This window comes from Colias croceus, chromosome 5 (genome assembly GCF_905220415.1).
Source record: "Colias croceus chromosome 5, ilColCroc2.1".
Taxonomy (NCBI): domain Eukaryota; kingdom Metazoa; phylum Arthropoda; class Insecta; order Lepidoptera; family Pieridae; genus Colias; species Colias croceus.
In genome coordinates, this window is record NC_059541.1 from 8716615 (window position 1) to 8743294 (window position 26680).

The 26680-nt window shown below is 36.6% G+C and overlaps 1 protein-coding gene across 2 annotated transcripts; it reads left to right on the plus strand.

Annotated features, from left to right (window-relative positions):
* Nucleotides 1-722: 722 nt before the first annotated feature.
* On the plus strand, nt 723-25606 carry LOC123691672 (eukaryotic translation initiation factor 5B). Of its 2 annotated transcripts, none has more exons than XM_045636182.1 (18): nt 723-939; nt 1015-1077; nt 1220-1380; nt 1502-2640; nt 2827-2991; nt 3298-3420; nt 3580-3798; nt 4202-4315; nt 5029-5256; nt 6011-6193; nt 6555-6716; nt 7156-7286; nt 8068-8200; nt 8573-8680; nt 8997-9161; nt 9768-9875; nt 10311-10472; nt 24747-25606. In XM_045636182.1, exons 1-18 carry the CDS (start codon nt 893-895, stop codon nt 24852-24854), a joined length of 3519 nt encoding a protein of 1172 aa, XP_045492138.1. In that variant the 5' UTR covers nt 723-892; the 3' UTR covers nt 24855-25606. The 2 variants fall into 2 exon arrangements, with proteins under 2 accessions (XP_045492138.1, XP_045492140.1); XM_045636184.1 differs by having other exon boundaries at nt 1505-2640.
* The last annotated feature ends 1074 nt before the right edge of the window (nt 25607-26680 follow it).

Sequence of the window (26680 nt, forward strand, 5' to 3'; positions counted from 1 at the left end):
CAATTATTTTATAACTAGTGGTCCGCCCCGGCTTCGCCCGTGGTACGTATTTAGTATCTTATATCCTTCTCCTGGCTCTAAACTACCTCCCTGCCAATTTTCAGCTAAATCGGTTCAGCCGTTCTTGAGTTATAAGTAGAGTAACTAACACGACTTTCTTTTATATATATAGATTTTAATAACATAAATAATTTAACAATTTCAATGATGGGCCTCTACGGACCTAACGGTAAAGAATACGATTTTGATAAAATTCGCCAATTTTGCTAAGGATGGGGTGCTAAAGTGTAACTTTTTTATACCTAAAATTAAAAAAAAATTATTAAAAAAAAACTAAAGGGGACCTAACGAAAAAATTGTGGGACCTTATAGGACCTAACGGAGACCTATCGATTAAGGTCATTTTTGACCCAAAATTCTATGGATGGGGTGCTAAAGTGCACTTTTTTTATACCTAAAATTTAAAAAATTATTAAAAAAAAAACTAAAGGGGACCTAACGAAAAAATTGTGGGACCTTAAAGGACCTAACGGGGACCTAACGATCAAGGTCATTTTCGACCCAAAATTCCATAGATGGGGTGCTAAGTTTGCACTGGTAACACAAATGCAACTTTTAAGATTTAAAAGCAAGGACATAGCAAATTCTCTAGTATCACAGATGAGACAAAAGAATATTTTTGACATTTGACAGACTTCACATTTCAATCGACTGCGGACATTTATGTTTGACGTTAGGCAAGTAAAGGACGGACACGACACGACGATCAGAGTTTATTTCGGCTTAGCCTAATTTGTATAGTGATTACGTTTCACATGATACAAATCACCAAATATTCGGAAATAGAACATTATTTTACAGGGATTGTTACTTAAAACAACCTTCTGTTGCCATGGGTAAAGCAAAAAAAGGCAAGAAGAACCAGACAGCTGAAGATGGGTAATTTTCTTTCACATATGTTTCGAATACTTTTCTCCTATTCAATTTTATTTATTGCAATATTATTAATTACAGTGACAGTGATATTGAAACTACTACCATCGAAAATGTGAAACCAGCTCAAACTAAGGGAAAGAAGTAAGTGTTTGAGGTTATATGTATATTCAAAGAATAACTTTGATCTAGCTAGATAAAACCTATAGAAAGAGCATGATTATTGTAAATATATATTCTTGATTTCTTATGTTTAATTTTAAAGTGATATATGTTTTAATTAAAGGGCAGTCATTGCATCTGATGAAAGTGAAGATGAAAAACCAAAAGCTAAATCAAAGCAAAGGAAATCTATTGATTCTGATGTAAAGGAAGTCACAAAGAATATTAAAAATGTATCAATATCAAATAAGTCTCAAAAGAAGAAAGTTGATATCAGTAGTGATGGTAAGATAAGCTCTTTCAATGTTTTTATTATAATGCAATTACAGTAACACAAAAAAAATACCAGTTGGTGTATTGAAAAACAATCTGTAGTTAATGCTGAATGCTGATTATTTAATTTCAGAAGATTCAGATGAAGAAGTAGAAGTTAAGTCCAAGAAAAATAAAAAGAAGGAAGAGAAGAGTGCTTTCTCTTTATTACAAGTTGAATCTGGAGAATCTGCACCTGAGGCACCACCCTCTTCTGACGATGAATTACCAGTTCAAAAGTCTTCTAAGAAACCCAACCAGGATAAGAAAGAGCCTGCAGGAAAGAAAGGAAAAAAAGCAAGACGAAAAAAGGATGAAAGTGATGAAGACATTGAAAAGGTTCTCGCAGAACTTGAAATGGAATATGCTGGAATAAAAAAAGAAGTAGCTCCTGAACCTGAACCTAATAAAGTAGAAGAACAACCTGAAGAAAAAACAAAACCTAAAAAGAAAACCAAAAAAGAAGCTGCACCTGAAGTTGAGAATGATGCCCAGGAAAAAGAAAGTGATAATGAAAATGACATTACTATCAAGACAGCTGCACAGAAGAAAAAAGAAAAGAAAGAAAGGGAAAAGTTGAAAAAGCTTGAAGCTAAGAAGAATCAGCAAGATAAGAAAGAACCTGCAGAAGCAAAAGCACCTGCTAAACCTGCTGAAAAAGTTGAAAGCAAGGAAGATGAAGTAAAGGAAACCAAAGCACCTTCAGAAGAGAAAGAAGCTGAGGGAGATGCCCCTGTTGAAGGTAAGAAGAAGAAAAAGGGTGATAAAGGCGATAAGGCCGAAAAAGATGATAAGGGTAAAAAAGGTCCCACTAAAAAGACAATTGCTGCTATGCAAGAAGCATTGAAAAAGGTAAAAGAGGAGGAAGAACGTTTGAAACGTGAAGAGGAAGAAAGAATTAAACAAGAGGAAGAGAGAGAGCGACAAAGACTAGAAGCAATTAGGTTAGAGAAGGAAAGAAAGGAAAGGAAGAAGCAAAAGGAAAAGGAGAGAAAGGAAAGACTTAAGGCTGAAGGCAAACTGCTAACGCCTAAACAAAAAGCCGAAAAGGCAAGAGCTCAAGCTCTTCTGGATTCCTTGAAAGCTCAAGGTATTGAAATTGGTTCAGAGAAGAAACCACCAAGGCCAGGAACTAGGATTAAGCCTGCTAAACTGAAGACTCAAATGTCACAAGAAGCACCTGCTACTCCACAAGAAGAGAAAAAAGTGGAGGTGGAAGTCACTGATAAGCAAGTAAGTACTGTCCCATAATTAATTTACCTCTACAAACATTAGCTTTACATATAAGTAAAAATATGCCGATAGATATAGTTCAGCAATGTTTTGGTAGCTTTGTCATAATGTTATTATACCTTATTATACCTTAGTTATCTTTTTCATTTACCAAGACTAAATTCTCATATATAAAAAAAATCACAGGAACCTCCAAAACCTGAAGAGAAGAAGGAATCTGATACAGAATCTGTAAAAGATGCATGGGATGCTGAATCCTCTGAAGATGAAGCTCCTCCACCGCCCAAACCAGAGCCAGCGCCTGCGCCAGAAACCAAGAAACCCACACCAGTTGAGCAGAAACCAAAAGAGGTAAGTACTGCTTGTTTATAAGCTGTAAACTATAATGGTATTACCACAAATAATTTAAAGACAGTCTAACTTTAAACCCGGGATCTGTCACTTTAATAGTTGTCTATGTGAAATACAATAAAACCAGATTAAAGAGTACACAGGAACTTGTACTATGCTGATTTTTCTTTGAAAACGCACGCGAAAATCTTGTTTTATATAATAATGTTGTGTAAAGATTTTTATTATTATTACTGTGAAATATTTTTGAAGTAACTTCATGAAATATTGTGCAATAATAAACTAACTCATAAATAATTATTATAGGAAGATGAGAGCTCAGAAGAAGAGGGAAGTTCAGACGATGACTCGAGTTCTGAAGAGGATTCCGATGATGACCAAATGACTGATGCTCAAAAGAAACGGGAACTTATTCTTAAAAGATTGGAGGTAAATTAATATTACTTTTGTTTCTTTGATAGTGAAGCTAAAAATTGTTACAGTGTTCAATGGAAGTTGTATTTCCGTATGACATTTGAACCTGGTTATAAGTATTATTTAATGATCTTTATATAAATTTAAATTAACAATTATTAATTTATCTTTCAGAAACGCCGCGAAGATAACGAAAAGAACAAAGTCAACAATCCGCTGCGTGCGGCCGTGGTGTGCGTACTCGGACACGTAGATACGGGCAAGACGAAAATATTGGACAAACTGAGACGGACAAACGTACAAGATGGGGAGGCTGGAGGTATCACTCAGCAGATTGGTGCTACTAATGTACCGATTGAGAATATTAAAGAGCAGACGAAACATGTTAAGGGGGTGAGTTGTGCATTTAATTGTTATTTGCTTCAAACTTAATGGCGGCTCGAAACATCATACGATCCGATGTGCAGAAAACAATTTTAGATATCAGTCAATCAACGGGACGGTAAGGGACGCGCGCACATGCATTCGCAGCTAACTTTCGAACCGTCATTAAGTTTGAATTGAATTGTAATTAATATTTTTGGTGACTGCATAGTATATTGAGCCTTGGGATCAGCACAAGAGAAATATAATATTTAAATTGCATAATTGCATTTTTTATACCAGGCTAATTGTTTCTTTTTCTGTTATGTCCAAAGATAGATATTATCATTAAAATTCTTAATTTCCTTCTAGAAGTAGTATATTAGTCAATTTTTATGTGTAATACTAATGAAAGCGTAATTTTCTATTGCAGGTGAACGAAATAGCATTCAAGTTACCAGGGCTGCTGATCATTGACACACCTGGGCACGAGTCCTTCAGTAATTTGAGGAATAGAGGCTCTTCTCTTTGTGATATTGCTATTCTTGTAAGTATTGTCTTCTTTCTTATTAAAAAATATTTGACAGATATATGTATTAATCTTATGATGTATATGTCGTAGCCATATCGTAGATTTGCTCATTTCATGAAATGGCCAACATAGTTAGATCAGATCGTTAAATCGTCAACGTTTCACGATTTGGCCATCGACATTTGGCCAGATCGTATAAAATATCTTAGAGAGTCCATAAAACATTAAAAAATTCAGAATATTTTAAGAACTTGTTTATTGTCATTTAAGTTAGTGCCGCGGTAACGCCGGCGAATACCAGAAGCGAATGGTTTTTTCAATAGAAAACAGTTAGGTTAGGTTAGACTTTAATAAACAACGCACGAGCCGAGCGAGCAAAGCGAGCGTGCCGCAGCAGCGGCCGGCGAGTGCCAGAAGCGAATAGCTTTTAAAAAAAGAAACAAAATGGCCATCCACGTTTGGCCAGATCGTCGATCTGGCCAAACGTGGATGGCCAAACTAAATTGGCCATTTCATGAAATGAGCAAATCTACGATATGGCCACGACATACCTATTTATATTACTAAAGTTTCTTGATTTTTATAGGTTATGTCTTTTGGACAAAAATAAAGTATAAACCTAATTTTATGGGAAGATAATAATAGAAGAAAAAAAGTATTTCACTTATATTAAAACTATATAAAACACATTTGGCACAGTGATTTAAATAAACAAATTTTTCTTCCAGGTTGTAGACATTATGCACGGGCTGGAACCCCAAACAATTGAGTCCATCAACTTGTTAAAACAAAAGAAGACACCGTTCATAGTAGCGTTGAACAAAATCGATCGCTTATACGACTGGCAGAGCGCTCAGAGGAAAGACGTTAGGGATATCCTGAAGATGCAACAACCAAACACGCAGTTGGAGTTCGAGAAGCGATGCAAGGATGTTATTCTACAGTTTGCTGAACAGGTAAACCTTCGAATTGTACAAAAAACGCATGCAACGGTATTAAATATGAATCATAATTATTATAGGTGAAATATTGCACAATATTGAATAATCAAATATGATGACAAGTGATGATAAGAATGATAAAACTTAAAAATAAGTTAACAGAACATGTTTTAAAGATCTTGTAGAACTTCAGTTTTGTCATACAGGATTTAGGGTGCTTTTCCACTATAGATGTGATATGCTACGTTGCTGTGGATGCGTTTGATGTCCACCGATCATATTCATTGATGCATATAGCAACACTGGTGGAAACAGATTCAACTCATTTTATGTTCACATTTATCTTATGGATGACTGTGATTGTTAAATGCTTGGGGGTCTGGTGACCCGTAACACAAGTATTGTATACTTATCGCGGGCATCAGTCTCTCACAAATATTGGTGCTAAGATATATAGATAACAAATAACAATGTATCATGTGTTGATTATTCATTTGTGATGAGAAAAATAAATTAATTTAATTTAACTAAGCTATATTCTTTATATTGAATTGCATGCTATAGATGATCGCGAGTTGTATAGCTCCGCAGAGCGGAGCTTACTGTCGATACAACGCATAGCTTGCTTTGCGCATTTTCCTCACGCAGGAATTAACCTAACCTTTGAACAGTTAGGTTTAGGACAAAAATTATAATATTATGTTAAATAAATAAAACATACCACTACATTGTAGCTAACATAATTTCTTACACTTGTTCACCCTTCCAGGGTCTAAACGCAGCGCTATTCTACGATAACCCAGACCCTCGCACATACGTGTCCCTAGTACCAACGTCTGCGGTGACCGGTGAGGGTATGGGCAACTTGCTGGCCATGATCGTGCAAGCCTGCGAAGGGCCCTTGCATAAGAGGCTTGTGTTTTCGCAGCAGCTACTTGCTATTGTGTTGGAGGTGAGATTTAATACTACTGTGATATTATGAAGATTTATATTTTTGTGTAGACCGAATAAACGCAAAAACTACTGGTACCACTTTATTGTTGGAAAGCCTAGTATCTACATTTTAACGGAGTAACATATAGACTATTTTTTAATCTTGTTCAATTTGGACTAGGTGGGGTGAAAAGCAAAACTTTAACTTAACATTTAATTACATATTCAACGTAAACAATCTTAAATGACCAATAATGAAGAATCAAACAGCATTTTAATAAGACGAAATATTAAATCATATTAAAGACAACTGTATTTTATAATTAAACATAATATTTACGAATTGCAAATTTCTTCAAGATATAATTATTTATTTCCAGGTGAAAGCGATCCCCGGGCTAGGAACAACGATCGATACGATTCTTATAAACGGAACGTTACGCGAGGGTGACACGGCCATACTGGCGGGTACGGACGGTCCCATCGTTACGCAGATACGTTCGTTACTCATGCCGCAGCCCATGAAGGAGTTGCGTGTTAAGGTTAGTTTCAATATTTTTTTTATTTTAGACAAAATAAAATAGAATTATTATTGATGTACTAATTAGCAGCTTTTATGGTTAATGTGAACTCAAACTCAAACAAACTCAAACATTTATTTATTCAATTAGACTACTTTTAGTAGCACTTTCGAATCGTCATTACATAAGTATTTTTAACATTTACCACCGATTCGGAAAGCAGAAGCAATTGAATGGAAATAATTATGAGCTGAATGTAAAAAGAATATACAGATGAAATTTTTATACACTCAAATTTAATTAAATAGTTGTATATCTCAAACACATTTACTAAAAGAGACTTCACTAAGAAGGGCTTATAAATCGTCATAGAAATTAGATCCATACAAATACATTAGTTTACTCTTGCCACACATTCAGATTTCCCGTCATAAAATATAATAAATATATATTTTTGCAGAACGCATACATAGAACACAAAGAAGTGACGGGAGCTCAAGGTGTCAAAATCGCAGCTAAAGAGCTGGAGAAAGCTATTGCAGGCTTGAATTTACTCGTCGCGCAGAAGCCAGACGAAGTTGATGTTTTGAAGTAAGTGATTTTTTTACAGTCGTTATCGTAATCTAAATATTATATTTAAAATACATAATATATGACGCGATAATTGAATTAAGCAATAGACTCCTAGTTTTTTTTATTGCGTTTGAGTAAATGACCAATTAGCTTTGTGTGTTTGTTAAAATATTTGAAAATTTAACAAAAAAAAAACATTTTTCAAATTAGGTTTAAAGAATCATCGATTCTCATTTAAAATTTAAAAAGCTAATTACATGAGAATACAAATTGAAGTTTGTAATACAGTTGCATGGAACCGAAACTATCAAAATCCATAATGTTTGTACATTCTAAAGTATTAGAATAAAACATTACACCCCAGAAACTAAAAAATTATTATCAGAAATTATTCATTAACTTAACTGCAAGGGAATGAAACTACCTACCCGCTTCCGTATTCCCAGAGAAATACAATTTAAATGTATTCAAGGCAAGAGTGAATAGGCTCTATCTATAATTGTGTAAACAAACACCGACCGCTCACAGTAATGGCGCGCCCCTAACGAGAACGGTCCATGAGAAGTAACCGAGCGGCGTGGTGTGCGTGCGGCAAGCTTGCGTACGTTCATGAACGGGGGGCGTGGCCAAGCGCTCTGCGCATCATCACGCACAAAGTTACATCACGCCATTTGTATGTAAATGGCGTGATGTAACTTTGTTTAAAGATAACTTGTTCTCTTTATACTATGTAGTTGTTCAGTCAAATGCCTGGCTATTTTGTATAAAAAATATATAAATAATGAATTTTCCCGTACAGAGAAGAAGTGGCCCGCGAGCTGAAGTCCGCGCTGTCGTCCATCAAGCTGTCGGAGCGAGGCGTGTACGTGCAAGCGTCGACGCTCGGCTCGCTCGAAGCGCTGCTCGAGTTCCTTAGGACCAGCAAGATTCCCGTGAGTTTTTTTTTTAATTTTTGTATTTTTATTGTTTTTTTTTTAAGTGAAATTTCTTTAGGCGCGTTGAGAGTAAAATATCAAGGTCGCGTCATGGCAATACCGTCACGGCATAGAGAAAAGCGACGATTTTGGCATCTTTCAATTTTGTCAAAGATGTTTCACTTCTATAAACACGTACTAGAAACTCCTTTTTTAATTGCCTTTTGGATATAACAACAGCAAAGCAGGATTCTATTTCCAAGGTTTACGTACTTACCAATAAAAAACTTACTACAAAGTTGCTTCCAATTTTAATGTGAAGAAATTAATGCATATTTTTGATACAAGAGACATGCAGGAAATTTAAATAATTTATGCATTTTATTTCAGTACTCCGCAATCAGGATAGGGCCGGTAGTGAAGCGTGACGTCATGAAAGCGTCCGCCATGTTGGAACACGACTCGCAGTATGCAACTATATTGGCATTTGATGTTAAGGTTTGTCAAATATATCTGAGTTTCATAGAAATACTTGCACAAGGACTCTTTAGTAAAAATTTTGGTGTTCAATTACCACATTTTTACAATTATTATCACACACTCTCAGTTATCACTCTCCATATTAAGATTTACGTTTTCCTCCAAATACTAATATGATATTTTTTGATGACTATATTTTAAAAAAAGATTATCATATTGTATGAAAAAAATTGCTTTTATACAAAAATTTCACTCTAAATATTATTTTTAAATTTTACAATAGTTACTTCTTATAAATTAATACCGATAAAAAAATATTTAAAAACCAAAACAGATCGAACGAGACGCACAAGAATTAGCTGACAATCTCGGTGTGAAGATATTCGCTGCGGATATTATTTACCACTTGTTCGACAAGTTCACTGCGTACAGAGAGGAACTGAAGCAGAAGAAACGGGAGGAGTTTAAACATATAGCCGTGTTCCCGTGCAAATTGAAGGTAATTTTTATTTGTTTTAATGTTTTTTGAAGTTATACTTCTTTTGGCGCGATGGAGAAAAATGATGAGAGTGAATTTTTACGATGCGCGCGCACACCGACACCTAAATTTAACAGCATGAAGTTAGTCCTAGGTGGTATGTAACTATGTTCAAGTTGTATATTCTAGTATTTTTTCCATACGCCAAAGAAGTATAACTTCTAACGCGTGTACATATAAGTACACACACTCTTTTTATTTTTAAGTTGAACTTCTTTAGGTGCGTTGAGAGTATAATTTCAAGGTCGCGTCATGGCAATATCGTCACGTCATGGGCTATGTGGCCTGAAATAAATAAATTTTATTTTATTTATTATTATTTAGTTAGTAAGGCGACGGTTTTGGAATCTTTGAATCTTGCCAAAGTACTACACTTCAGAAACGTGTGTGCAATAAATCTTATAAACACTTTGTAAAAAAATATGAATTGCAGATTTTTTCTGGAAAAAACGTAATACTGAATTGGCGGTAGGTTAAAAACAATAATTATAAACACGTAAAAGTTGATGTGAAAAAAGTTTGGAATGAGTTTTTTGGATCGTTTATATGAATGATATTAATTTGCAGGTGTTACCACAATTCGTGTTCAACTCTCGCGACCCGATCGTCGCGGGTGTGATGGTAGAAGGCGGCATTCTTAAGGAGGGCACTCCTATTTGCGTGCCTAGTAAAGAGGTAATTATCTTTTTTTTATTTTTTAACTAGCGGTCCGACCCGGCTTCGCCCGTGGTACATGTTTACGTTTTCTCTCCGTAAGAACCACTCCTACTTCAAGAAATAAAAGAATTAATGCAATCGGTTCAGCCTTTCTCGAATTTTACGGTTATCAACATAATTGTCGATTCATTTTTATTTATATAGAATATATTCATAGTTCAAACATGTTGTAGTGATCACGTATGGATCAATTATGTGTTCATTCATTCAACAATGTTTGCGGACAGCATATTACCATGCCCGGTCTTTTCTCATCACGTTTCAATATTTTCTTTCCTATTCTTAAAATTTTATCCCTTCAAACGTTTCGTAAAAACTAACAAACTAAAAAAACTACTAACTTTAAAATTAGTGTTATAATTGCAATTTTTTAACCGAAATCCCATTTGACAGTTCGTTGAACTCGGCATAGTGACGTCCATAGAGATAAACCACAAGCAAGTGGAAACAGCTCGCAAGGGGCAGGAGGTGTGCATCAAGATCGAGCCGATACCGGGCGAGTCGCCCAAGATGTTCGGTCGGCACTTCGACGAGACCGACATGCTCGTTAGCAAGGTTAGTGACTTACCGTCATAATAATGGGCGGGTTAGTGACTTACCGTCAGAATAGTGCTCGGGTTGGCGACTAACCGTCATAATAGTGGCTCGTTAGTCGCTAGTTGAATGTGGTAAAATATGTAGAAATAAACCATAAACCACAAACAAGTGGAGGCGGCACGCAAGGGCTAATTTAACGTCATAATAGTGCCCAAGTTAACGACATACCGTCTGAAAAGTAGCGGGATTAGTGACTTACCGTCATAATAATGACTAGTTTGGTGACTTACCATTAAAATAGTGGCTGGTTTGGTGACTTGCCGTCATAATAGTGGTTGGTTGTATTTTTGGTTGAACGCACTTATCTCAAGCACTATACTGGTTTGAAACATTATTTCAGTTATCTATATATTATCATCACGCTAAAACCAATAAGAGCGTAGCAATGCGGATAAATCCGCGGGACACAGCTAGTTTATATTAAAGTTCGATACAAACAATATTTATTACGACCACACATCGCAAAAAAGTAGACAAAAAATAGTAAATTAATTACAGTAGCAGTGTCTATTCACAGTATATTTTTTCTCCCTAGGTATAGCCATTATAAGTCATTATTATGATCCGTTTTTGTCATGTGAATTTGAAGTGTGTGCGGTTAGTAATTTGATATTGTTTATTTACTTATACTGGTATTGGTCTGTTCGTTGGAAGTTTGTGAATTGTATTTTTTGCGTTCCACTAATATTAATATCGTAATTTTTGCACGATGAAATGTTTTAATCGAAGGATAAAACAACTCTTTCACACAAAATTAGCTGACCGGATCTACATGATACTTTTTACTTTTGTACAGAAACTAATTACCATAGTCGGGTAGCACGCGAGTAAAGCCACGGGCTTTAGCTAATGAGTCATAATAAACTTATTTACGAAATGTATCTGTCACATTTTCCCTTATCGAAAGGGAAGGGGAATCTAGAGTCATTAGTTGTACCTAGTGGATTATTCAGAATTATCTACCGATTTTCTTGCTCTATCCAATATCCATAATATCTGCGTAATACTCATAAATCTGTCGTGGCCATATCGTAGATTTGCTCATTTCATGAAATGGCCCATTTAGTTTGGCCAGATCGTTAAATCGTCAACGTTTCACGATTTGGTCATCCACATTTGGCCAGATCGTCGATCTGGCCAAACGTGGATGGCCATTTCACGAAATGCGACCATTTTTGTTTCTTTTTTAAAAGCGATTCGCTTCTGGCACTCGCCGGCCGCTTTCGCGGCACGCTCGCTTTGCTCGCTCGGCTCGTGCGTTATTTATTAAAGTCTAACCTAACCTAACCTAACCTATATATTTTTATACGATCTGGCCAAATGTCGATGACCAAATCGTGAAACGTTGACGATTGAACGATCTGATTAAGAGGGCTTATTCAATTTAACGCAAGTCAAAATCTCCGCGATCTATTACGATAGATCGCGGCTTGCGCTATCCTTTTACTATGAACAGCATAGGTCCACAGGAGAGCGCCGAGCAACATGTCCTCTCTCTGGAAAGGCTTGCTGCCGACTGATTTTATTCGGGTCGCGCGCAGTGTTTTATAGTACTTTAAAAAAAATTGTAGAAAAATAATAGAGGTACCTTAGTTGATTTTTTAAATTTTATCTTATAAGTAAGACGTTCTTTTATTGCAATATGTATAAATTATATTCAACTAAGTCAAATATCTTGGTGAAAATAATCATTTTGTCGACTATAATTTCTAAAAAAATTCACATTGTTCGGATTTTAATTTCGTAAGTTAGGAGTCCAAAATAAAAAATCTTTTAACTAACTATTTTAATAAGGATTTTAGCAGTTAGTTAAAAAAAATGTGTGTTAGATCTGTCAGCAATTTCAGATATTTTTAGCTTCGAAATTGACACTAAAAGTGAAATCAAGTAATCATCGGCTCAGTTATCTTGATGGTATTCACAAATACTGTATTAATTGAAATAAACTCTTAACTAACTATATAGACAATAAAATTTCCTAAAATTATTAGTAATTCATATGTTTGTAAGATAAGTGGTTGATGGACAATCTGGTTTGGAAAATCACATATTTGAGCCAAACAGCGCACGGACCGCGTACACGGCCTTAAACTATGTTGGCCATTTCATGAAATGAGCAAATCTACGATATGGCCACGACATATCTAACTAGCTTTCCACCCGCGGCTTCGCCCGCGCAGTCAAAGAAAAACCCGCATAGTTCCCGTTCCCGTGGGATTTCCGGGATAAAACCTATCCTATGTCCTTTCTCGGGTATCAAAATATCTCCATACCAAATTTCATGCAAATTGGTTCAATAGTTTAGGCGTGATTGAGTAACAGACAGACAGAGTTACTTTCGCATTTATAATATAAGTATGGATTTAGTTAATCAGCTGTGTCTCAGCTTTATAAAAAACTAGTTTAAACATTGGATTGGCGCTTAGACTCTTTATTCTAAGTATAGAGATTTTTTTTCAATTATTTAACATACATAACATACAGTAAATGCAAGCCTCTTAAAGAGCTGTCAAAACTCAATTAGGATGCGCCCGTATTAGTTGAGGGCGAAGTAATTGATCCTGGATATATAAGAACATTCCAGTTTTTTCCAGAACGAACTGACCTACCGTGACATTGGATCTTATTTATTATATGCAACATGTGTTAGCCGTTGTTATAACATAAGAAACGTAATTATTATTCATACAATGTATCTAAAAGAGACGTTCATTGAGAAAAAAATTTATGGTTATAATATTATTATTGCGACAAAATTGTCCGCTCGAACCAAAACAACCTTGGTTTCATATGTTGATGTTGAAGAAAATCGAATATTTGTTTGGATAACTCTTAAAAATTATATTCCAAGATATTTTTCCCTTTTTTTGTTTTCCACACATGTGCATTTATACCAAATATGGCACGAACATTTGATTGTAACCATCTTTATCCGGTATCCCTCCCTATATTTTGTTATGCATTAACAAACTATTTGTTAACATGCAAGATTGTGTAAGTTAAAAGGTAACCCAGAAAATGTTGCAAAACACACAATGATAGGTACATATTACATACAAATCGACTCTTGATTTGAAATCGTTTTAAAATACATAATTTTTTGCCAAAGTATACCATAATTGTATGAAAATATAACGTATTCATAAATTACTATTAATCATAAAGAAGCCCTCAAACGAATATAAACATCTAACATGTAGGTTGTTGCTTTCTAGATTTCATTTCCGCAGCAATCAATGCTCTCAGAAATATCCGATGAACGTCGTAACACGGCTCGATTTATTTCAAAATAACTACAAACGGTGTACATTAATATATATTATATCGAAGTCGTGTGGGAAAGAAAATTTCGCTCGTCATCAAAGTCGCTTGAGAGAAATGTTTGATGTATAAAGATATATTATAAATAGAGTCTTTAAGTTCTATTAATGTTCCGTCGTTTGTTTTGTTTATTGTTATTATTATTGTGTATGGTGCGAGCGAATTGATAATCCCTTTTGATGTTTAAATTACGTTTGTTTATTTGGATATCGGAAGATTTTAATTTTTCGCTTTATCCATGGTAGTATGCTGGAAAAAGAAACCAATATTTTAGAAGAAAACCCTTACGATCACGAAGCATTATATATTATTTCAAGACAATACAAAACAAGGCACGTACAAATTTACTAAGGAGTGCATAAGAAAGTCAATTATAAAATAATTAATATCGTTTGCTGCATCAGCCTTGATACTCTTTAATAGGCGCACACAGCAGCGCTTTATTACTAGTAAATATTTATTAGCTTGAATTCTTCCAAAGAAAAAGATCGAAGACCGAAGAAGATAACTGAATTAGGTTAATTTTTTAAGCACTCTATGTGCTTAAAAAATTAACCTAATTCAGTCAGTCAGTCAGTCAACTCAGTCGAACTTGAATGAATACCTCAAAAAAAGTTAGGCTCGTTGTATCACATAAGTCAGTAAACAACACAATTTTGATAGTATTTCAAAAGATCCGCATAAACAACGAAATGTCGCCATTCAAATTAGAAATAGTTATGAATATTTCAATCAGGTTATTTCTTAAAATCTAAATGAATGCGACCGCTACAAATAGAAGCGACCTTCGTGTTCAAAGTCAAGGCGAAAGCGTTAAATAAATTAGAACACGCATACAGGATTAACATTTACCAACTGTTAATGAGCTAATTTGAGAACTATTCTTAAATATTTGCAAACGTTTTGTGTGAATTCAATATTATTGTTTTTTCGCAAGATATGAAAGAGATTTCGGTTTGAATTATGTCACGCTTGGATAGTAGAAGTTTCTGGAGCAGTCTGAAACATTGACGTTAGAAGTGTAGGTTTTAATTTGTGTTATGATCAATATCACTATGTCCCATTGAATTTTGAGTTGGATACAAAGCAGTTTTCAAAAAGGGTCTCGTCTCTTTATAACAATGAAAAAATAACAATTATTTTTTCTCGAATATAACGTAACGAGGCTTCGTTATCAAAAATAAATCTCATACTTATCTTCAATTATGATATTATTACAAGGCCCAATTAATTTTATATAAAGGTATTTATTCTGCTATAAGTACTTGTATATTCTGTCCAAGTTTAGTACAAATTGATTTTACGAAAATGAAAAACACTAACATAATTTTATTTACACGTGCTATAGAGTATCTCCTACAGCATACACGCAGTGAAACCTACACGTGTCACACGTTTACTAGGATTGCAATTTACATGTCCCTTTAGTGTAGTTTTAGCAAATATTAGCACACGAGAATAGAACGGATACGTTATTATATACGCACCGTGTGTTTGATGTTTGTGCATTGCAGGCAAACAGTGGTGCGCCTAGATAGCTTGCGGGGGACGTGTGCGGTTCGCTTTGATATTGGGCGAAATTGTATACCAATTTTGCCTCTAGTAAAATAGTGCAGATGTTCATGTGACGATGTTCTTTATGTAGGATTTAATGCAACAAGGGTCGCGATCTTTATCATGTATCACAAAAAAAAAACCATTACATATCTATGATTTATTTTTTAATAATTATGTAGATAATGTGTGAATGTGGCTCTATTTGGCATACATATTATTAAGATTAAAGTATTCATAAATTTCATTACTTATACAATAAGTATTGAAAAGTTTGAATTGACGCACTACATACATACTTCTAAATAATTAATTATGTATCTACGAAATTTTGGGATATTCGTCCCCCCCTCGAAACTTAGGTACCTATAACATTAACTAGATAACAGTACGTTATCTAAGCCGGTCTCCATTCACGATCGCTAAATGCGGCATGAATGGTCCCGGGTCAGTGGGTCGAGAGGACCGGCCTCGCGGATGCAGTTGCTAACCCTTCGTACATATATACTATACTATATAGTTTGTATACTGCTATATATTGTATACTATGTTCTGGTATATAGGTACTGTTAGTATATTGTACTCTGTCTATAAATAAATGCCCTAGATATTGATGCTGGTTCAATATTAGATGATGTGTGAAATTTTTTAATAATTTTAATTTTACGTGAATGGGTGTGGCACGGTGTTTTTAACTCTTTGTGGTATTGTTTTGTCTCTCGGATAGGTACTTATTACTTAAACTTTTTTTATATTGCAATATTAGTTACCCAAATAATGTTATTACTAGGTATATGTATATGATATTTCAAAAAATAGATGTATTCATACAACAAACTTATATAATTTTAAACATTAATTACACGCCCTTTTACAGCTTTATGTAACATAATTGAATCTAAAATATATGAAACCACCTAGGTAATAAAATGGACAATTTTCCCAGAAGCCTATATTACATTTTGTCGAGTGACGTCATCGCTTTCCACACACCGGCAGGCTTCCACGCCCCCGTGTTGGACCTTAACAAAATTGAGTCCGTCATTTGAACGTTGCCAAGCTATTAATAGAATTTCAATTTCAACTATAATTTAGTTTGCGGTTTATGTAGGTGCATGTATTTTCAAGTTGATGAAAATTACAGGATGCGTGTAACGGTGCGCTTAAAATAGCTTCTAGTATATTCAACTTGTATTCTAGGTATACTTCGAGCTTTATTTAGATTAGAAAAATAATAATAATATGTAGTTCTAAAAGACGTGTTTATAGTGACTTTCCCTTGGTAGTATGTAGTTGAGGACGCTCACATAAGCGCTCACACGTAGAACCGAGAGGCCCTGGGTTCGATTACCTGGGTTCGATTACCATAAAAAAATATCTCGGTCTGGCACGACACAGGCTGCACGTCACCTACTTGGCCGTAAAGAAAATCGATCAGTGAAACAGATGTTTAGTACATCTGCCCCACAAAAGGGGACACGGGACTACATACACTAAAAATGACATTGGTTTTGATAAAGAAATAAATAGGTACCGAAAAACTTTAAAAGAAAAAATAATACATACAACGCATAGCAACATTCGAAACATATATGGGGTTTTGTTACCCACGTAAATGAAAGTGGTAGATTGTGTTAATCCTTTAATATACCTTTCAGTTACAACATTATTTAAATCTATACACATGTTTCAATCAGTCTAGTTAACAGAGCACCGAGCCACCGAGCAAGTCAAAAGTAATGAGACAAAGAACAATGGCTACGTATTAACTATTGCGTAATAACTAGCTAGTGAAAATTAACGGTCGAATCCCATTCGAAATTCGGCCAAGCGCGCTCCGCTTCGGAACGCCACAGATAATAAAATAAAGATAATATAAGTAGCAACGCCACACCACCCCCCTACGGAGAGAAATAGGCTACGGTGAAAAAAAAAAATATAAGTAATTAAAATAATAATAAAAAATAAGCAATAAACAAATTAATTAAGTAATTTTTATGGATGCTTAAATTTCACTCGTCTACCTGACCGTGTGACATAAGGTTGGGAAGATGGAATGGGCGCGGGAAGTTGCGGAGGTGATTGAAAAGAATTTCTTGCTGTAGGTATTTCGGCAGGTTGCTCCAGTGGTGCAGATTCTATGTATGCCGGTTTCACGCGGTTGATGCTGACGGTTGTGCGTTTGCCCTTTATTTCCAGAGTAATCGTCTTGCCATCACTGGCTCGATCAACTACCTGGAATGGACCCGTGTAAGGCGGTTGCAAGGGGCGTCTTACGCTGTCATCTCGTAGAAAGACATGTGAAGTTGTTTTCATGTCTTTGAAAACGAAACTAGGAGTTTGTGAGTGACGAGAGGCTGCGATTGGACGTAAATTAGCCATTCTTTGTTTTAATTGTGAAACAAAATCAGCAGCATCAAATATGGTGGCAGTATCGGCAGCTGGCACCAGAAGCTCGCCAGGAAGACGCAGAGTTTCGCCATACAGCATTTCGGCTGCAGTGGCTCCTATATCTTCCTTAAACGCGGCTCGCATACCTAAAAGAACTAACGGTAGAGAGCGGACCCATGTGTCACTGTGGCACATAAGAGAGGCCTTAAGTTGCCGGTGAACTCGCTCAATCATGCCGTTAGCGCAAGGATGGTACGCTGTTGTTCTGAAGCGTTCGGTGGCAAATCGCTGCATCAGTCGACGAAAGAGATCGGACTCAAATTGAGTTCCTTGATCCGTCGTGATGATGTAAGGGACACCGAAACGTGACACCCATTCCCTTGTGAAGGTTTCTACAACCTCATCCGCAGTTATAGTGCGCATTGGCCAGACCTCTGGCCACCTGGTGACTCTATCGATTGCCGTCAAACAATATCGGTACCCGTCACATGTTGTTAAGGGCCCAATAATGTCAATATGGACGTGGCGGAACCGACCAGGTGGAAGATTAAAATCTCCAAGAGGAGGAGAGTTGTGGCGCGACACTTTGGCACGCTGACAAGCCTCGCAAGTGCGTGCCCACTCCTTGCAGTCTTTATTAATCGAAGGCCAGACGTACCGCTCGGTGATGAGTCTGACAGTGGCTCTACCACTGGGATGGCTTAAATTGTGAAGTTTGGCGAAAATAATGCGTCGCAAGTCAGGGGGCACGTAAGGACGAGATTTTCCCGTGGAAATGTCGCAAACCAATGCCATATCAGTGCCTGGGACAGAGACTTCTTGCAGTTTAAGGTTGGAAGAACCAGACTGAAGAAGGTCTGCCAACTCAGAATCACATTTTTGTGATGTTACCAGGCGTTGATATTCCTGATCTAGGGATATGGCATCGATCCGCGACATAGCATCGGCCACGACGTTGTCCTCACCCTTAACGTGTTTAATGTCAGTTGTGAATTGACTAATGAAAGTCAGCTGGTTTAGTTGCGAAGGAGGAAGCTTCTCCCGGCGCTGTACGAACGCGTACAACAAAGGCTTATGATCTGTAAAAATAGTACAGTGCTGAACTTCTAAAATATGGCGGAAGTGTTGTACGCTTTCGTACACCGCTAAGAGTTCTCTGTAGTAAGCAGGCCATTGCGACTGTGCCGGAGTGAGTTTCTTGCTAAAGAAAGCTAGAGGAACCCACTCGCCTTTGTCTTGTTGGTGCAGACAAGCGCCGATATGCACGCTAGAGGCATCGGTGAAAAGCCCAAGTGCCGCACCAGCGATGGGGTGCTGAAGTAGCGTGGCATCGCATAAACTTTTTTTGCAGGCATCAAATTGACCCAACAGCTCAGGAGACCAAGGGAAAGGTTTTGCGCCTTTACCGTTAGTAGCCACTATCGCGCTTATTAACGGAGCCTGAAAACGTGCAGCTTGTGGAATGAAACGGCGATAGAAGTTTATCATCCCAAGAAATCTCCGCATCCCTTGCACGGTTTCTGGTGGTGGAAAATCCAGCAGATTTTGAATGCGATCTTGTGGCGGACGTGTGCCTTCGGCATTGATGAGATATCCCAGAAAAACGACCTCGCCAACACCAAACACGCATTTAGAGGGGTTTATTACCACTCCATATTCCTGAAAGCGTCGGAAAAGAATGCGAAGATGTTCCTTATGCTGTTCTTCATTAGGTGAGAATACCAACACGTCGTCGATGTACGGGAAAACGAAATCGAGACCTCGTGTGACCTCATCGATAAAACGTTGGAAGGTTTGTCCCGCGTTGCGCAGACCAAATGTCATGAATGGGAATTCGAAGAGGCCAAACGGCGTAACGATTGCCGTCTTCGAAATATCACCTTCAAATACTGGTATTTGATGATAGGCGCGCACAAGGTCAACTGTGCTGAAAACCTTAGCTCCAGCAAGACTGTTGGCAAAGTCATTAATGTGCCGCACAGGATATCTATCCGGAATAGTTCTGGCATTCAGGGCGCGGTAATCGCCACATGGACGCCAGGTGTTGTCTTTCTTCGTTGTCATGTGCAGAGGAGATGCCCATGAACTTTTAGAGGGACGAGCCGTACCGCATTGCACCATATCCTCGAACTCTCGCTTTGCAGCAGCCAGTTTATGAGGAGCCAAACGACGAGGGCGGCACGACACGGGTGGTCCTTCTGTGGTCTTTATATAGTGGACTGTATCATGTTTCACGACCCTGGGCAACCCTGGTGGACGGGTTGTATCAGGAAACTCAGCAAGGACTTCAGCGAACGGCGAGTGTGTAGAAGACACAGCTTTGACGCTGTCCTGCTGAGATTGTGCAATTGAAGCACACACAGATAGGCTGGTGTTTCCATCAATCAAACGCTTGCGTCTGCAGTCCGGCAGCAAGTTGTAATGACTTAAAAAATCGGAGCCAATGATGGGCATGCTGACGTCGGCGATGACGAAATTCCAGCGAAAATCCCGGCGTAACCCTAAATTGAGATGGAGGGGAATATTACCGTATGTCTTGATGTTGCTCCCGTTCGCTGCGCTGAGTTCATAGTCTGCTGAAGAGAGTGGACCCTTTAATAGGCGTCGAGGGAAACAACATAGATCCGAACCCGTATCAATAAGAAATTTATTCTTAGAATTTGGGTCGGTGACAAATAACCGGCGGCCGGGAGAGAAACAATCAGATGCCGCCTCTACTGATTGTTTTTCTAGTTTTCCGCCTTCCAGTTGCAAGGCTTTATGCACTTGTTAGCCTTGTTTTTAAATTTCTTGTGATACCAACAAACTCTCTCTTGGGAAGGTGTAGAACTATGTGACCGTCTGGAAGATGAAGATCGAGCACGTGTCACTACACGTCCTCTATCCTCTCTAGAGGATAATAAAGCACAAACCTGTCTCGACAGCTCCTCTACCCGCTGTGTCAATTTATCCAAGTCTGAAGGTTCATAATGAGTTGGAGCAGAAGATGTGAAAACCTGCTTTGGGCTAATGACATCTGCTACCTTGTCAGCTAACTCTGCCAATTTATCCAGAGCAAGCTCTTGTTGCGATGCTAGGATCGCTTGTACCTGTTGAGGTAAGCGACGCATCCACAATTGGCGCACAATGCCCTCGTCTGTGAGTGCAGTCCCAGCTAGTGATTGCAGATGCCGGAGGAATTGGGAGGGACGACGGTCACCCAGCTCCTCATCTGATATGAGCTGTCTCACTCTCTCTTCCTCCGACATAGACAGTCTTCTAACAAGTTCTCTTTTTAGAGTTTCGTAACGTTGGCCGACTGGCGGAGGCCTGGTAATTATATCTTCCACTTCTTGTGCATACCTTTGGTCAAGGTGACCTACAAGGTAACTATATCTTGTGCTGTCCGTCACTATGCCAGCTATTTCAAATTGTGCTTCCACTGTGGCAAACCAAACCGCAGGCTTATGAGGCCAAAATGGTGGTATTTTGGCGGAAACTTTATAAATTTGAGAAGTTTGAGTGCTCTGAGCAAGCTGTAACTGCAAAGCAGCATTATCAGCTTTAAGCTGTTCAATTTGAGCTTTCTCATCAGCCATGGTAACAGCCAGATAGACAGAGTGAAATTAAGAAATACTTAAAAATTGAAACCGTTGAAGGATGGGTGTAAATATGATCAATTATTTGTAAATATCAAAATACTAACTAAATGTAGTGCTTGTATAAAAACCTAAACAATATTAAAAACTAACATTTATATGCACAAACATCAAATAAAATTAAAAATAAGTTTTTCTATACTTAAATTAGCTACAACTTGAATATAAGATTGTATTATAAACACAAAGTTAAAATATATTACACATGCCATATAAGAACAATACAACAACACAATATAATTACATTTATAGAATTTTTCAAAAACAAACAATGCACAATTTGTTTTAAAATTATAACAAGAAATTATGAAATAATAACAGTTAGTAAGCAAGCATGATATCTTTAAATTTAACACAGGTAAGTCTTAACAAATATGAAGCAAATATTTAACAATGTTTATTTGATAACACATAAGATTTAAGAAAGAATATGCATTTAACTAAACAATGCTAGTTTATTGCACCGCTAATTATTCTATATGTTATATTTTAAGTAATTAATAGTCAATAATGGCAGTAAGATGCAATATTGAAATTGTTATTTTAAAGTACTTAATAATTATAAAGTATTGATATAATTAAAAGTCCATACCCATAAGCTTCATGTATATGTATAATATAAGTTGTTTCTTACTCATGCTAAGCACCACACAATAACACAAACACTGAACACAACTGGGACGTGCACCACGTAGGCAGGGGCCTGGACCCAGGCACCGGCAGTGGCACCAGGCAGGCAGCAAGCAGGCACGGCACACTCAAATATGCGCAGCAATGTGTCGACAGCAGGTCGACAGTTAGCGACGTGAAGATGTGAAGGCAGAGAAACAGGCAGGCATGCCAAGTTGCAATTGCGTAGCAACAGTTTCTGTAGACCACCTCTCGGGAGCTCATTAGTGCTCAACCGAAAAGCAGGCCGCGAAGAAAACACGAGGTGACTGATGGTGAAACGTATAGATTGCTTTCGACGATCACGTCGGGGTCACCAATATGGGGTTTTGTTACCCACGTAAATGAAAGTGGTAGATTGTGTTAATCCTTTAATATACCTTTCAGTTACAACATTATTTAAATCTATACACATGTTTCAATCAGTCTAGTTAACAGAGCACCGAGCCACCGAGCAAGTCAAAAGTAATGAGACAAAGAACAATGGCTACGTATTAACTATTGCGTAATAACTAGCTAGTGAAAATTAACGGTCGAATCCCATTCGAAATTCGGCCAAGCGCGCTCCGCTTCGGAACGCCACAGATAATAAAATAAAGATAATATAAGTAGCAACGCCACACATACGTCTCAATAAAGTTTGTGTTACTCCCTAAGTAATTAAGTCATTAGAAAATTAACATCACGAAACCACCGAGTATAACGAAACAAATCATAAAATCATTTGTAATTATATGAAAATGAAAACGTTCTCATGTAGGTACCTACGTCAAACAATAATAACATTAGAAATAGCCGAGGCCCCACGCCTTAATCGTTGTTCATTTCCATTCAGCGTTCGCTCCACACCCTAAAAGTAATCCACGTTAAAGGTAAACAGCTAATGATGGTAACTTATTAGGTCATACCTACGTTACAGCTTCATTCAGGTCGATATTCTCATAACGAACAACATTCTGACTCTTATGTTTGTACTGTTAAGATCTCTTTTACATCGCTCGTGATATATACGAACGCATTCATTGCACACAGCCACAACGGCCGGGTCACATCTCATTCTAGAAGCTCCATTGATATATTCGCATGGCAATTTCATTGATGACAATACTAGATTGCGCTTGTATTGTAGCTAAATTAAGTTAACGACCAGAGTCGTTAATAGCCGTGTGTGTAATAAATATCTTGTTATCAATTCACACAAACATTTATAACTTTATTGTATAGACGTTTTGGTATTCGCAGACAACTCTTCCTTATGCAATAGCTGTTTTAATGATTAATTACAATTGTCTTGAATTGAAATAATGTATTCAATAAGATGTAATTACTGCTACTGTATATAATATATTGTAGTGATAGGATTAGACACTGCATACTGATTATGGTCAATATGTATTATGCATTCATAGATTTACTCTTGTTGGAATTTATTCCCTTTTGTGTCGTTCTTAATTAACATATAATTTAAATAGTTAGGTTTAAGTAAATCCGCAGGTATCGATTATTACTTATTTGGATGTAAGATCTATGATGATGATTGATGAACTATAGATTCAGTAAGAGCAAGAAATCTTTTAACTAAGAGTAACTTTAAACTTTACTTTTAGCTTTTAACTTTTTTTTTTTTTATTTCTAAGTCACCAAACTGTGCATACCAAATTGTGTATAATATTTTCAAAACGTCGATTGTTTAGTTTCCCGGTTTGGAAGTTCATATTGCAATAACAACAAAAGCAATTGCCTAGTATTCGATTAATTCTCTTAAATCCTATTACAACCAGAGTCATAGTTGGTTTAATCCAACCCAATTAAAGGTTTTTTCACTTCTGTTGCAACAGCAAAAAGCTGTATGAATTGGTTCTAATTCAACCAGCAAAGTGCGCGCAGAAAACCTTGTAAAGCTTTCAAGCTAACGCGATTACCCCAATTGCTTCAATGACGCGGGCCCCGGGGGCTCGGGCGGCCCGGGGTGCACGGGGCGAGGCTAGCCCCGTGACCCACTTTCTCGCTTGCACAACCTGATCTATTTTCCGTATGACGTCATACCATTCAGGCCCAGAAAGCTGAATCGATGCGCCAAAACTGGGTCGAGCTGAATGAAGCCCGTGTACATTCATCGTTTCCATTTTTAGACGAAGGCTGCAGTGAAGGCTGTTGTCAGACATATTGGTTTAATTTTGTAGTATATTTCGCGGGAGATAAATTTGGAATGAATTAGATTAGGGGAATTACTGGAAATTTAAGATTTGATTTAATTTAGCTACTTGATTTTAATGTTGGTTTTGTTCGAATATTCGAATTCTTTAACCAATTATATATCTCTTTATCAAAAAATAAGACTGCATTCACTTAGTAAAGTCGCGTTGTCTCTTATAAAGTAAGGGATGTCTACTTGATCCTTTGCGTTAAATATTATCTCATCGATACAAGTTACAATGTTTCATGATGACAATAACTGAATTAAGTGAACTACTCTACCTACATTTATTTTCATAGAATACAGTGATTTCTAAAATTACACAATATTGATGTATCAATAATATGTCATCAATTATGTTTATAAAGATAATAATCTCAGTGAAAACTTACCTACCCAATACATGTAAATGTAATATATGTAAATGTAGGTATATGAAAATAAACTATCTCATTGTTACAGATCTCGCGTGCCAGCATTGACGCGTGCAAGGATTACTTCAGAGACGACCTCATCAAGACGGACTGGCAGCTGATGGTCGAGCTGAAGAAACTCTTCCAGATCCTCTAAACTCTGGGGATCTCGTGAAGCGTCACAACGGAGTATAGTTCTACCTATAATTACCCTCCGTTGTGCACGCGAAACATGTTTCAAACGCTTTTATAAGCTCTCAACCTACAAGCAATTTTATTGGTGCGAAATCGTTAATAAATCACCTGTAGGCCTTGTCTATTCCATCTAGAATCCCCCGTTTCACATAGAATCTCATAAACCAACGTTTTTTAACACTTTCCTTTTGATACTGCCATTGTTTTCGATCCAAAATTACATACACAACACACGCAGACAACATGGCATCGCATTGTATATACACCATTAATAGTATTTATTTTAAAAAGGCATATTCCTTTCAACCTTGGGTATCTTTGTGACTTCGTGCGTTTAATGTTTGCTACAAGGAACATACAATTATTTGTATATAATAAATACCTATTTACTTTGACTTGTGTAAATAAATCATTTGAAGCGAAGTGCAATACGCGATCTCAGTTGCGTAAACTGCAGGTTCCTAGGGTTTTTATTTAGCAAACATCTTTTTTTACAACGTAATTTAATGTAAATAACATGTGTGAGGAGGTCGTATATTGGTATTTTTTAATGAAATGCTGTGACGTTTTGGCGTTGTTGAAGTACACTAGAGATACAAAAGGTTGTTTTATGTAGTTATTATTACCGTGCCACTCTTTTTGAAATGCTTTGTATTATATAGATGGAATCGGACATATTCTTATATTGAGAAATTTATTAAATTATGAAACGAATTCTTTGGTTTTCATTTCTTAACCTTACCTTACCTTTTCATGAACATAAGCAGATTTAAAAGTCGATAAAGATTATGCTAATCGACAGGTATAAACTTCTTTTCACCATAATTTAAATGAAATTAAGATTGCACATTGCAAACGTTTATGTTTTGAATTATGTGTAACAACAAAACACCAAAACACCTCTGTACCAGATATTTTGACACAAAAAAGCTCATAAGTCCATAAGGACTAATACCATAATATTGTGATATTTATAAGAATATCATAATATTAAGGTACCTATTAGTAATAATAACTCATTTCGATCAGCAGTACCCAGAAGTAGAATAGATAGAGTTATTCTCGTAATGGTTTTAGTATATAATTCATTTGGTTTTAGACAAAGCCGGCGAAGTAGCGAACGGAAAGCTAGTACCTAGTTGACTATTTGAACCGATGCGATAGACTGAAAAACTGTTTGTATGTGTATCTGGAATTTATCTGAGTGAACTTTATTTTTTTAATATTGGTTGTTCCCAGCTAATGTGCTAATTCATTCATTCAGTCAGGATTTCATCAAAATTATATTAAGAGAGTAAACAGAAAAGTTATAGTTATGTTTTGCTCATGTTTAGGTATGTTTGTTTAATTGCGCTCCTAAAACCACCACCACGGGAAGAAGCCGATATGTCAAATATAGTTCAGGATACATCGCCCATTTTTGCAAGTGACTACTATCAAACTGATTTTCCGTTTGTAGCTTTATTTTGATGAGACACCGAATAATTTCGTGTACGAAACTCTCGATTGTGGTAGCTAACAGAGATAACAAGGATAAAATTTTTTGATTTGATGGTTCTCAAATATTTAAAACGCAATTTGTAGGACAATATGTCTGTTGAATTATATAAACATTAACAAAGTGAAAACAAAAAAATCAGCTTGTTAGTAATCATTTATGATGACCTCGTTATCGATACACTTTGGAAAGGGGGACTCTTTGAACAAACCATAGATTTTGTAGGACAAATATTTTTTCGAATAATTTAGGTAATTATCTTGAGATTGAACAAAAAAAATTCAGTTAGT

Coding starts and splice junctions, on each gene's coding strand:
- LOC123691672 (XM_045636182.1), top strand. CDS start 893: ATGGGTAAAGCAAAAAAAGGCAAGAAGAACCAGACAGCTGAAGATGG. Junction 940..1,014: donor AACCAGACAGCTGAAGATGG/GTAATTTTCTTT, acceptor TATTAATTACAG/TGACAGTGATATTGAAACTA. Junction 3,799..4,201: donor AGACGAAACATGTTAAGGGG/GTGAGTTGTGCA, acceptor TTTCTATTGCAG/GTGAACGAAATAGCATTCAA.